Consider the following 13,832-nt stretch of genomic DNA (forward strand, 5'->3'; position numbering starts at 1 on the left):
ACAGGGCAAGGAAGATGTGTCCAGATGGAGGGTGTGATCAATTGTCCCCAGCGTCACTGAGAGGTGGAGTAAGACCAGGGCAGGGAAGATATTTGCAACATGTTTGTAGGTCATGATGGTGACTAGGAACAAAGCAGTTTGGACCCAGTCCTGAGTGGAGTGCAGGGAAGGAGGGGTGAGGATGTGTGTTTGGCAAGGGTACACAGCTTTCAAGTTGTGCTGAAAGGCTGGATCATGGATGTTTTTGTTTTTTCATGTCTATTATCATTGTTTCATCATTAGTGTTAACAATAATGTCTGTACAGATTTCAAATAGAATCCACTCCTGCACAGATCCCTGCAGATCTTATTTTCCCCCCACTGTGACCTCTCCAACTCAAGTTTGCCATTCCCCACCAGCACCAATCTCATGTTTGCTAAGATGGGTATTTCATTGCCAGCTTCCACCAATATATGTAAATTTGGAGGCTGGTGGCAGGCATTAGTTGTGGCTGGGGCTTAATTCTTCTCAGCATCCATTAGCCAGCCCAATCCACCCAATCCCACACACGTCCAGGATCATCTCCTACCATATTTATCATCCACTCAGTTTCACAGCTGCAGACAATTCTCCTTTCCCGTCTTCTACTTTCCTGGCACCCAGAGGCAGGATAGGATAATGGGGAAGAGAATAGGGTCTCAAAGTCAGACATGTGTTTCTTTTCCCATCTGCCACTTGTTGGCGGTGTGACCTTGGACATCTTAACAGCACCGTGCCTCAGTTTCCTCATCTGTACAACAGAATCAGCGAAACGTATTTCCTATCAGTGGTGTGAGGGTTAGATGGGCCAGTTTTTTTAATGACCGGAATAGAATAAGCAGCAGCCAAGCCGGCTCATTTCGCATCAGCGATGCTCTGACGGGTTGAACCAAGATTGGTGAGAACCAGGATTGCTGAGAATCAGGATGGTTCAGATGTGTCACGGACAGTGGGAGCCTCTCACATGACCCCGAAATACTAGACGGTGTCTCTCCACACAGGGCGTATGCTGGTCCACTTGTCTTTCCAGTCACCGTGCATCTCCTGAGGCCGCGATCACACGCCCCCCACCCGTAGCAGAAACTGACGCGGCGGCGGCTCATGCGCCTTTGAGTCCTAGGCTTTTGCCACGGAACACACGTCCCATCCTCGGAGCCCGGCCCCGCCCCCCGCTCGGGGCTCGCCTCTCCGGAGTCTGGCTCGAGTATCGAAGCGGCCGCGCCCGCGGGCTCTGCGCGCTGATTGGTTGTGCCGCGCCAGCGGGCGGCCCGCGGGGGGCACACACCCTCTCTGCGCAGCCAATGGGTGTGCGTGCGTCACTGACCGGGCGGCCCTCGAGCCGGCTGCACTTCAATAAGCCACATTGTTGCACGAAACTCTAGAGCTAGAGTCCCAGCCACCGCTAGCAACAGCGTGTCATTCAGCGAAGGAAATCTTAGGGCAGCAGGAGCCTCGCGCAAACGAACTCGAGAGAACCGACCGCCCTAGTGGAGCCGAGCTGCGATTTTTCTTAAATTGAGCCTTAGTGACTGCGGCTGAAGTTAGCGCCTGGACGTTGGGTAACCAGACACGTCGTCAGAAGTGATACTTAGGCACCTTTTAGCAGTTGTGACTCCTAAGACCTCTTCCTAGAGATCCGGGAACCCCGAGTCGCGAGCCATCTCTGTTAGCGTGTGTGTGTGTGTGTGTGTGTGTGTGTGTGTGTGGCCCCTGGACTCCTCACTCCGAACCGGGCTGGCAGGCGCGGGTACAAAGCGGTCGTACGGCGCCTCCCGCCTCCCCCGCCAGCGCTCGCGCCTAGGTTTCCTTTGGTCCTGCGGCAGGATGATTGCCTCGCATATGATCGCCTGCCTCTTCACTGAGCTCAACCGTAACCAAGTGCAGAAGGTAAATCAGCACCGGCGGGGGCAGTTGGCTTGCTTTCCAATAAAGTTGCTTGGTTTCCGGGAATCTCCTGGATCCTGTGGGGGCTCGCTTCCTCATTCGGGACTGGGGACGCGGAAAAAAATCTGGGTAATTGGGAAACTTCTTGAGCTCGAAGAGCCACGTCCGCTAGGCAGCGGCAGGCTTGGGAGCGCTTCCGAGGCGCGGGGCTCGCGCACCGCCCGGCTCGCTCCCTCCCCGCTGTCTTGCGCGGGGTCGCGCTCGCCCCCTATCCCCTTTATTCTTGTTTCTGGAGGGGCGGGGGGTCGCCTGGCACGTACTTAAGGACTGCTGGGGCCACGTGGGAGGAGTCCTTCTCCAGCCCGAGTTCCGGCAGAAGCACGTGGGGAGAAATCATGTCTGGGGGAGGAGGCTCCGTGGCCGCGTGGGGTTGCTTAGGGGCCTCCGCGCGTAAGCACGCGCTTAGGAGTCGTGTGGTTTCCCTTATGGTTCCTCACCGTCCTGTGGAGGTAGACTAGAGGAAAAACCGAGCCGGGAAAGAGCGGGAAAGGGTACAGAAGAACTTGCCTGCCGCGCCCCCTCCCCGGAACTGAGGTGCCCGGAACTGAAGCTCGGAAAGGGGCGTCCCCCTCCCCCCAGATCTGCCTGGGGACCGCCCCGCTCGCGTCCCTGAGCCAGCCTCGGAGTGGGATGGGGGGTGGACGTTGGATGTTACTCTCTGGTTTGTCCTTAGGTTACTCCGAGAGAGTTCCCTCTACCCCCAAGATTCCCTGAACATTTTGTCGTTCTGAAAACGAGCTTTATACTGCCCTAGGCCCCGACCTGTACGTGCCCACCTAGCCCTCCGCAGCCCTGCAAACCCGAGCTCTCACCGCTGCCGGCCTGTTCATTTACATAAGAAAGAGCCTCGGGCCCTGCTGGGAGCCTCGCTCTCCCAGCCTCAGGGTATGGAGGTGTGGTGGATCAGTGCCGGGGCTGTGGAAACTCTCACTCTGGGGAGAATTGAGTTTCCGAAACGCCCTGGATTAAAGAATTGGCTTGTGGCCTGGGGCCTTGGCTAGGATTTGAGGGAGATGTTTTGGGGATGGGGTGGTGGTGGTTTTGATGGTAGTGGGAGGATTGTTTTAGGCAATGACTGAGCATTATTCAATTACATACTTGAAATTTCAGTGTCTGATGGGAACACATTTTAGGGAAAATGTCTTGACATCATTCCGTGGGGCCACCTGATTGTATTCTCATTCTGGCAGTTCTGAGGGCATGCGAGAGGATGACAGGTTACCATCTTATTTCCAGAGCTGTGGCAGATGAGCCTCAAACTGGAGGAGAGAGCAAGGCGCCTGGTTTAGTTGGGGTTTGCTCTGTAAAAGGGCTGATATTCTCTAACCCCTTCTTGGGATGTGGCCCTGCACTGTGTTTATTTAAAAACGTGTCTTTTGAGCTGGCAGGATCTTGGCAACTTCTTTAGGCTTCACTGCCCGATATGAGTTAACTCTTGGGAGAAAGAAGACTGTCATCTCTTGGCAAGTCCGAAAATACAAAGTGGAGGATTGTTAATCCCAGGGAGGGCTTTTCAGTTGGGTGACTATGGCTCCAGGACCTCTGAATTCTCAGAGGAAGAGGCCAGGACTGGACCTGTAGAACCGAGTATTCCATTCTTGGGGCCTGGAGCAGGGGTTATCTTTGAGTTCCAGGGAGGAAAGAGAATTGACCAGGGTATCAGGAAATGAGTTTTAATCCCTGTCGAGTGGTTTATTCACCACAGGACCTTGAGCCTCTTTGGATGGCCCATTTCTTTTTGTAAGAGCACCCGAAAGCAGCCTTGTTCTCTTGTGGAGCTGTCATGCTTAATCATAACAAAGTGAAAACCTTTTTTCTTTAGGGTTCTTTTCTTTGCATTTGGAGCACCTTTCAGCCTGTGAAGTGTTCAAGGACACTTGGATGTATTTCCTCTAATTTACCAATGGAGGCAGAATTGATTCAGGCCTTTTATTCAACAGGTGTAGAATGGGATTTAGCATCCCAGTTTAGGTGAGCAAAGCTGTTCAATTCCAGCTGCAAGTAGATAGGAAGTAAGAAGAGAATCAGAGAGAATAACTTGGGGGTGTCTTTATGAGTTGCTCTGAGGAAAAAAATCAGGAGCGAAGGATGAAGCTTGAGTTTAATTTTGGCCTTCCGAAGAAACCTTCATTTGAACTCTTCTGGAATCCTTGTGATGACATCTTACATATCTAGTGTGAGAGGATGAAAGGTTTAGGGTCATCTGTCCAGAGCTAGCTAGCCCCATTGTGATCACTTGTCTCCTGGCGGACCAGCCCAGTGTTTTGTGGCATTAGGACAGGTTATTTGCTCACTTTTTCCAATTGAAACTTTGGAACTCAAGAGTGAACACAGAACATCTACTTTATACTTGGCCTTGTTTTAAACTTTTGACATAGGTTAGCTCATTAATATTCAAACAACCATGAGGGAAGTATAACTATTATGAGCATCCCTATTTTATAGGTGAGGAGTTGAGACAAAAAGTAACTTGCTCAAGGTCATTAGCTTTTTTTCTAAGAGCACAATACTCCTTTTTGCACTTTTTTTTTTTTGTAAGAGCGCTGTGCTCTCTTTTTTTTTTTTTGGAGGTACTTGGGTTTGAACTCAAGGCCTACACTTTGAGCCACTCCACCAGCCCTTTTGTGTGATGGGTTTTTTCAAGATAGGGTCTCTCGAACTATTTGCCTGGTCTATCTTCTAACTGCGATTCTCCTGATCTCTGTCTCCTCAGTAGTTAGGATTACAGGCCTGAGCCACCAGCAAATGCTGTGCTCTTGACCACTACTCATCTGTCTCTAGGGAATAGTAGTGGGTTTCTAGTCTGTGCCTGTGTCCACTCTTGGATGCTAGCACTACTTCTACCCAGTATGTCCAGAAATGAAACAAACTCCCTTGTTGAGTTGATCGATGGCATCAGTACCCACTGGCTTTTCTTTCTAGGAGCCCTGGATTCCTTTTTGCCTACTTTCTCTTTCTGAATGCTATGTAAAGTGGTCTGTGGGTTACTTCACAGGCCTTTGAAAGGTTTTCCCTATTTCTAGTCTCTGGAGCTAGGCTGAATTATTTCAGAAGCTTTCTGCAACTCTGTTGGCTAGTGTATGTCCCTGACCCAACGCCTCATCTCAGCCTCATCTTCCTCTCCATCCTTTCATTGAATGACCTGCCATTCCTTTGTCATGCCTGTCTGCCTTTTCTCCATCTATCCCCTTCCAACTCAAATGCTGCCTCCTTTCATGTTGCTTTCTGCTTTTTACCTGTCCTGTGTGCCCAAGTTGTTGTACCAGAACCTTTCATGGCATTAGAGTTGGTGGTTTTCAGTTTGAGTTCCTTCCTCAGGGCAGGGAGAATCCTTGCTGTTCAATTTTGTTACCATGGTTTTTGGTCACTGATGAGGTGCTCAGTGAGTGTAAGAGTGAAAGGGGAACTTCATGGAGAAATAAGCAGAGCGAGGGATGGGTGAGTGGAGCCTTAGAGGGAAAAGTAGTTCTCAGAGCTATTCTGAAGCATGGTCTGAGGCTGATTCTGAGTGGGAGAGATTGACAGACCATTTCTGTCTGTCCTCAGCAATCAAGGCTTTGTGTCCTGTTTGTGTGGAGAGATAGAGAATTCATTTTATTGAGGTGAATTAATACACAAGATAAAAGATCTTTGTTTCTAAGGGATGAGAATCAGAGCAGAGTTAACTCTAGAAGAGAAATAAATGTGTAACCCTTCCTTTAGCTATTGACCACATTGTTTTAATACATAGACTACAGATATATAACTTCAATCCTGTAATCTACAGAGCTCACTTAGGTTCCTTGCCATATGAACAAGTAGTGGCCTTCCACTCTGGATTTGAGGAGGGCTATCTAGGAAGCAAGGAAGATTCAACAGAGCCCTGAAGAGTAAGGTAGACAAGGATTTTAATGTTCTTTTTTTTTTTTGAGAACCTAGTAAGGATGCAAGGCCCTTTGGGTGGTAAGTGGGAAACAGAAGTGAAGACATCTTTCTGTTGTGCGGAGAGATAAGGCTCCAGGAAAAGATAATTTCTGGCCACTAAACCTAAAAAGGGTGCATTCTCATGGTTTGGTGGGGAGTTAGAGACGTCAACAGAACTTTAGTATGTTTTGAACACCTGCTACACCATTAATCTGCAACTAAGGGATTAAAGTAGTGGGAATAAGTTATTGATTAAAACTGTAATACGATTATTTTTGACTAGATTAATTTTGGCTCGTTTAACTGTCATTGACAAATATGTCATTTGGTCAATTTATAACAAGTTGGTATTCTAATATTGCTCCTTCTCCTACACAGAAGATAACTGATGTTAGCAGGAATACTTTGTAGCTTTTGCTAACCATCTTTTTGTTTTATATTTCCAAAATACTATTTCAGAGAACGCTAAAAAAAATACTTTTTCTTTACCCTTGAATGAATTAAAATTCCCTCTGAGGCTGCTCAGCCAAAGAGAACTTATTTTTGACATCACTTTTCAAAGTTGAACTTTTCTAGCACCTTGAGGAGTTTGGGAGCAGTTGGGGGCTGTTTTCTTCGGGTGTGGGGAGGTGGGGGAGAAGTAAGCAACACAAACCAGAGTTAAAATGTGATAGCTGAAGTAAGAAGATCTGATGTTCCAAAAAACTGGGGTGCCCCAGAAAATGGGCTTCCTTTGTTCAGATACTTCTGATTTAAAAGACTAGCTCTTGATAAGAGGTTCTTCATTATTGTGGAGTTTGGTTTATTTTCTAACTCTGGGTGTTATCTGTCTGTCATTTCAAAGCAGCAGGGGGTGTGGTGAATCAAATCTCAGAGTCATTGGTTGCATCTTAACAGCTCACTCCATGGTCACTTGGTATGCTTCCTTACACTGGAGGAGCTGTTGCTGCTTATTTCTAAAGCCGTTTTTTTCAACCTTAGTGCTATTGACATTTGGGGCTTATTGTTTGTTAGGGGCTGTCCTATCCCATCATAAAAGCAAGAATTTCCATTTTGTCCAAGTTTACGGAGGCAAGCCTGTGTCTTTTTACTTCCTTTTGAGGCATAATTTTCAACGGGGAGTGATTTTGCTCCTCTGGACTTTTGCAATGTCTGAAAACATTTTTGGTTGTTACAAGTTTTGCAGGTGAGTATGTTTCATCTCATAAGCAGAGGCTAGGGATAGATGTTAAATGATAAATACTATAAAATGCACATAGTGACTCCCCCAGACCCGAAGAAAGAAGAATCTGGTCAAAATGTCTATAGGGTGGAGGTTGAGAAAGTGCTTTAAAGTAAGGTTGCCAGTCCACTGCAGTCAGATGTTCACAAACCCTCACCGAAATGTGGGCAGTGCCAGCACTACTGAAAGCCAGTGGGAAAGAATTCTGCTCTTGTTCTTGGATGAATCCCCCTCAGCTGTATTGGAGTTTCCTTAGATGCTGGGTATGGGCCAGGCTTCCAGACAAGGCTGGCATGTGAGCTGGCAAGATGTGAACTCAGGAGCTGCCATAGATGGGGAGCAGAGAAGAAAGGGCTGGTGACACCCTCAGAGGGGCAAAAATAGTGCAGCATTCTTGGGAGAGGCTGTGTGGTGAGATGGAGTCAGGCTCCCTGGGGTTGAATCCTGGTTGCCACAGAATAAGGAGTGTGAGCTTAGGCCAATTATGAAATTTCTCCAGGCCTCAGTTTCCTCCTGTTGTAAAAAGGAGAGATTGTTGAATAACATCTTAATAGAGGAATTATAAGGATTAAAGGGAGAGTTAATATGTCAAGCTTTTATAGCTTTCTTGTCATGTAGTCATACTTTATGTATTAAATGTTAATACCCAGAGAAAAAAAGATGCTGTTTGGTACCCTGCTATCTTATCCATCTTCTCAGAGGCAGAAAGAGGCCTTACTGCTACCTAGATAATTCCAAGGGCTTCTTTTAGAGAATGTGTGTCCGGGCTCATTTGTCCAATGTTGGATTAGATCAGAGGCCAGAGGGCAGAGGGTGGAAAGTTCCTGAAGCTGAGGAAGAATGAAACATCTTCACTGGCCCTTTTACCTTCTGTAACCTTCTCCTTCCTGGGCATAGGAGATCCATTCTTGAACGCTTTCTCTAATTTGCTTTCCTTCTGGTTCTCTGGAGAGGTGGCACCTTTATTCTGTGTCTCCTGATGTCTGTTGGTACACGCCAGGTCTTTCTTGTGATGCCATGAGAGACACAGCTGCACTGAATGATGACGGCATCATATCCAACTCCTTTTCCCTGGTGAACCCTCCAGAATCTTCCCCAGAAAACAGAGGGCAGAGGCTCCCCAGAGCAGTTGCCAAGACTGCTTACCTGAGAAGTTTTCTTCTGCTGCCAAATTTGCCAGTTGGATACTTGTTCCCCCTTTCTTCACATTTGCTTTAGACTTTGCCTTTCATGGGGGAAACCCGTTGAGGTGTCCTGTGCTGAAGAGTCACGGGACCCCTTGACTACTGGGGATTTCCTAAGGGAACTGGGTCTGGAGGGCACAGCCACGCCTACATTCTTTTGGTGCATTGAATGGAGATTCCTCAGCCACCTTGGGCCTCAGCAGAGAGCTTTGTCCATCATATTGTTTTATACCCTGGGCTGTTGAGCTTGTTCCTCTCTCCTGGCACTGAAGTGCTTAACAAAGTCCAAGGAATTCTCAGTGTGGAAGCTATACTCTCCAGCCTTTGGATAGCTTGAGTAGCTTCTCTTACTCCAGTCAGGAGTCAGGAGTCCTGGCCCTGTTAGCAGAGAAGCTGCATTTTCCCTGAAGAGTCACAAGCTTGTCACAAGCTTTAGTGCTTTTGTCTGTGGATCTCTTAGTGTTTTCTTGACATTTCTTCCTTGGAGTGACTTGGTTAAGCCCTGTCTCAGCTAGACAATGAGAATAGAGTGAGTTAGGCTGGCCCTGGAGTTCCTACGACCCACCCACTCACTCACTCACCATCCTTGCCCTGGGTGTTCAGCATCCTTTTGCCTGTAGGTGGTCTGTAGCCTTTTTTTTTTTCTTTTTTCCCCAGCACTGGAGTTTGAACTCAGGACCTTATGCTTGCTAGGCAGGAGCTCTTAGCACTTGAGCCACTCTGCCTTCCCTTTTTTGTGATGGATTTTTTCCAGACCTCACAGACTATTTGCCCAGGGCTGTCTTGGAACTGCATCCTCCTGACTTCTGCCTCTGGAGTAGCTGGGATTATCCTCTTGGCATCTCTGTATCATCTGATAAAAGAAGGAATGAGGCTAGATAAATTACCTAATAGCTTTAAGTAGGGTTAAATGAGGGCATTTGAGGTTGTCTCTTTTCATTCTTTTCCAACTGAGGGGCTTCCTCCTCCTGCTTCCTGCTTCCTCTCAAATTTTCCTGTCTCAATAACCTCCAAGAAGCCTTCCAGTTGTGTCCTATAGTTCCTTCCCCCCACAAAGATTTTAAAGATAACAAACATGAGCAGTACTTTTTAAGATTTGGCCTTTCCCAGACATATTCCACCTGCAGTAATCCAGGCCACCTTAAAGCTGCCCTCCAGGGAGGCATTTTTATTATCTATTATTTAGACGAAGACACCAAGCATAGAAAAGAACAGTAGTTTGCCCTAGGGCAATAAACCCAGGCAGTCTGATTTCCAAGCCCATGCACTTACACTTAACCTCAGCACAGAGCAGCTCCGTACAACTGGAGATCATTAACTGTTTCAGTTTCAAGGGGGCTATGAGTCAGGTATCAGCTGCAAAGACCTTTGGAATCATCTAAACCAAATCCTTCATTTTACAGTTTACCCAGATGCTGGGACCATTCCAAGCTTTCATAGGATAAACCCCATATCTGGAACTCAGTTTCAGGATCCTTATCCTGTTTCCATTAAACACCATCTGTGTATGGGAACTGTCATATTTTAGGTGTGGGCTCTCCAAGAGCAAAGTTAAGATTTGCTTTGTGGGCTGTCCCTGTGGGGACCCTATAACTTATTGTCCAAATTGAGCCATTTTTGAGAATAAAAGGAGGCACTATTTTGTAGCCACACCAGTATCATAGTAGTAAACAGAGATAGTCTTGGCAGGCAGGGATGTGGGGTGCCTCACGCATGGCGGGTATGATTGTGGAGTGGGTGGGACAGACTGGGGACAGCCTGGACATGGAAAGACAGACCCAGAGAGATTTCGTCCAGCAGGTGGACAGTTGGCAGCAGATGGGTATGGAGTGCAGGGGCCACTGTGGGATAAGAGGCTCAGAGGCAGACTCTGGTTCCTGGTATGGGACTGTTCAGGGGTAGGCAGAGTCTGGCCTAGTGTACTAGCAGAGCAGGCAGGTGGTCAGGGAGGAAATGATGTCAGAATCCCATACATGGAGGGTGCAGGCCTGAAGAGCAGGGTCAGGCTGGGAGCACCTGTCAGTCCAGAGTAGCCTGCTCTTTCCCTTCACTTGGTTGCTCTTCCCCTTCACTTGGTTGCTCTTCCAGTTCTTTGCTAGGCATTCCCATAGCCCTTGTAGGTAACCACAACGGAGATTTTTTTGAGCGCCTATCACACTTCTTGAGTATTGAGAGGCTGTTGGAACCATAAATAATGAAGTAGATTTAATTGCTGCTTAGTCCTGGGGAACTGGTGAGGATAAGAGAAACAAGGTGTCAAAAGTATTTTGGCATTACCATTTGGGGAGAGGTCATTTGTGCTGAAGGGCGAGTAGGTGTTTGTTAGGCCAGAGAACATTCTAGGCACAGGAGTTAATACTTGCACATGTTCTTAACCTTTTCAAAAGAAATACTCCTTAGGATTATATTGATGTGTGTGATTTAAGTGATCTAAGTCCGTATTTTATTACAATGAAATAAATCGCCTATTGTCTGCCCTTACCTTCAGTTTATTTTACTTGTTGGAATATTTGCCTCTTGCCACAGACCAAGTACCTGGCTGCCAGAAGCTGCTGTCTCTTACCCTGGTATCCTCAGCACCCAACCCTGGCATACTTGATTTGGTGCTCAATCAGTATCTGTGGGTAAATAGACCGAGCAAGGGTCGTGCCTACCTGGGACATATTATTCCTTTGTACTGCTGGAACAGAATGCTAGAGGACAAGAGGGACCCGGGTTGGGTGTCCCAAATGCCTATCTCCTGGACCCCGACAGGTGCTGCTGCCTGGGTCTGTCTGGCTATAATTTGATGCAGCTAAGAGTGAGAACTGGCAGAACAGGAAACCCTGTGACTCACGATGGTGCAACAGGATCCTGGAGGAGTGGCTCACAAGCTCCCTGGTCAGCTCCACACTTACCCCACTGCCCCTGGCTTGTGAGTATGCAGTGCGTCATCTGGAATCTCACTAAGTTGGCTCGGCCACGGCCATGTTCCATCTGAAGAAAGTGTTATAGCAGATCTGTTACTTCTGGTCAGTTGGGTTTCAGAGGACAGGGACTTATAGAACTCTTGTTCAGCTGTGTGTCTTCCTCCCCAACTTATCTTTTTTTTCCTTTATCAGAAACATCTGGCCTTGCGTTTGGCACCTTTACAGGATGAACTTTGCACTGTCTGGGCCCTTTTGGGAGGAGTCTGTGAGGACATTATTATTGGTGAGGTCATTGGTAGCAGTTGTCCAGCTTTCCTGGGATGGGCACAACTGGGACCCGGGTTGGGCTACCGGATGTTGTGGTTCTGCCAGGGATTAGACTTGTGGTTTGGAGAAGCTTCTCCAAGCCTTGGTTTGTCAGAAATTTACAGCAAAGCACTGGCAAAGGAATAATGTAAAAAATATGAAATATGAAATTCCTTTGAAACCAAGTTGCTAACATGTGTCAGCATATATCATTAGAAGGCTGTGTACAGCTGGAGTGAAACTGTGGTTCTCCTCTCTGAATTGTCTCTTGACCTCTTTGATCTCCTTGGATGCTTTGACTATGTGTTGTAGATAGATCAGGACCAGTTGGTGCTGTCTGCTTTTTTTCCCTTTTTTAGTGGGGTGGTGGGGGAGGTAGTATTTTGGCTGGGGGCAATAACTCAGGATAGCTGAAACTTTCTATATAGCCTGGACTGGACTCCAACTCAATCTCCTCCCTCAGGAGTTCTGGAATTATAGGTGTGTTTTACCATGCCCAACCTCCTACTTTTTAAAAATTGAAGTACAGTACACATAAGAAACTGAATACATTGGGTAACAATTATGCAGATCCAGTAACAGATGCCAACCCCACTTTCTGGCACTAACCCCTGTTCCACTTCCACCAACACTATGACATTGCTATCAAGAGTGTAGCATTGGTCTATTTTTGTTGTTAGTATGAGTAGACTCAATGTAGTATGTCCCCTATTGTGTCTGCTTCTATGTTTTTGGTAAAGGTGGTGCACTCTCATGCTTTGTGTTAACTCCTGCCCCACCTCGCTTTGACTGTGGTTGATTTAAAATAGATAAGACTAAGTCATAAGGCTGTTCACCTCTAGAAGACATGGCTCTTCTTAAAGTGCCTTTCTTTGAAGGTTGGAGTGTTGACCTAAGATAGACAGACAGACTTGTCTACCTACCTGAGTATTAAGAAAGCTGAAATCCAATCAGCAGGTCTGTTCGGGGGTTTAGAAGATTAAAAGGTAGGAGTTGGCCAGTGATCCTCAAAGACCACTTGGAGATTCCAGATTTTAACAGAAACATCCAAAGACCTGGGAAAGAAAACCTGCTGTGCCTCCATGTCCCAGCATCCTTTGCTCTGGTGCGTCTAAGCTTGTTGAGTCACTTTCTTATCCTATTTGATCACTTGCATTCACCCTTCTGCCAGGAGGGTGTGACCTGTAGGAATGACTGATGAGCATTTGCTCATTCATGTGTTATTTATTTTCTGCCTGCTTACTGAAAGGATTTGGCCATTTGGGCTAGCCTTCAGTAAGAGGATTTCTAAGCAAGAGTCATTGAATGCGTTGGAATGATAATCAAAAAACTTTAGGCTGAGGATAGCTAATTGGAGTTGAAGACAGAATGCTGAGCTTTCTGACAAGGCAAAAATTAGCAGGGAGCACAGTGTGTCTGGACAGCCAAACTTCATTCCTTACACTAAACTTTACAGGAAATTGACTGGCCAAGGAAGGGTTAGTGAAAACATAGCGGCTTTGCACAGTTGGGTGGTTGGTCCTTGTGGTCCTTCCTTCCTATGATTCTTATTTTTTTTTGAGATACTATCTTGCTATCGCCCAAGCCAGCCTTGAACATGAGATCCTCCTGCTTCAGCTTCCTGAATGCTGGTATTACAGGCATTCACTGCCATACTTGGCTTTGTGATTCCTTGATTGGAAATGATAAAATTACATTTGACCAGCTACTTGTGGCTAACAGTTTCTTGTTTCTTTAATAAAATAAAATGCACCTGGAATTCATAATTTTTTAGGATCTTGACCATGTCCACACTTTCTGAAATGGTCTCCAAGTCAAGATTCATCCACTGAGGTGGCTTAGCCCAGAAGCTATCTCCTTTGACTGCTGGTCTCATAGGCCGCCTAACCCTGTGGCATTTCTGTTGGCCACCACGCAAGTATTTGTCCTTCTAGGCAGGCGCTCTACCACTTGAGCCACTCTACCAGCAGATCTTTTTTTTTTTTCGGGTGATACTGGGCTTTGAACTCATGGCTTTGTGCTTGCAAAGCAGGTACTCTACCTTTTGAGCCACACCGTCAGTCCTGTGCTTGTTCTTTGAATCTAATCTAAGACCTATCCCTCCATGCATCCCCAAGACATTGATTGGTCTATAATTTGAGCCAGGTTTTTGCTATAAGGTCTCAGAGAGTAGGGGTCTTGGTTTCTTAGAAAATGTCTTAGTGCGATAAAATTTATCATTTTGACCATTTTAAGTATACATTCACATAGTTGTATGAGCATCTCTACTATCCAACTCCAGAAGGGATTTTTGTGCACCATATTCTTTTATATATAATTGGTGTTGCATAAATGTTATAAACTGG

General features: G+C 46.7%; 1 protein-coding gene across 2 annotated transcripts in view; it reads left to right on the forward strand.

The window, feature by feature from the left end:
- The first annotated feature begins 1,358 nt into the window (after positions 1–1,358).
- The window catches only part of Hk2 (hexokinase 2), a 57,515-nt gene continuing 45,041 nt past the window's right edge, over positions 1,359–13,832 (forward strand). The window contains exon 1 of one of the 2 annotated variants that reach the window (XM_020181826.2): positions 1,359–1,906. In XM_020181826.2, coding sequence (XP_020037415.1) covers positions 1,844–1,906 — 63 coding nt within the window. In that variant the 5' untranslated portion in view covers positions 1,359–1,843. Of the gene's footprint in view, positions 1,907–2,290; positions 2,498–13,832 lie in introns of those variants that run through there. The other variant, XM_020181833.2, reaches the window with a different exon arrangement.

The sequence above is a fragment of the Castor canadensis genome, chromosome 12, assembly GCF_047511655.1.
Source record: "Castor canadensis chromosome 12, mCasCan1.hap1v2, whole genome shotgun sequence".
Classification (NCBI taxonomy): Eukaryota; Metazoa; Chordata; class Mammalia; order Rodentia; family Castoridae; genus Castor; species Castor canadensis.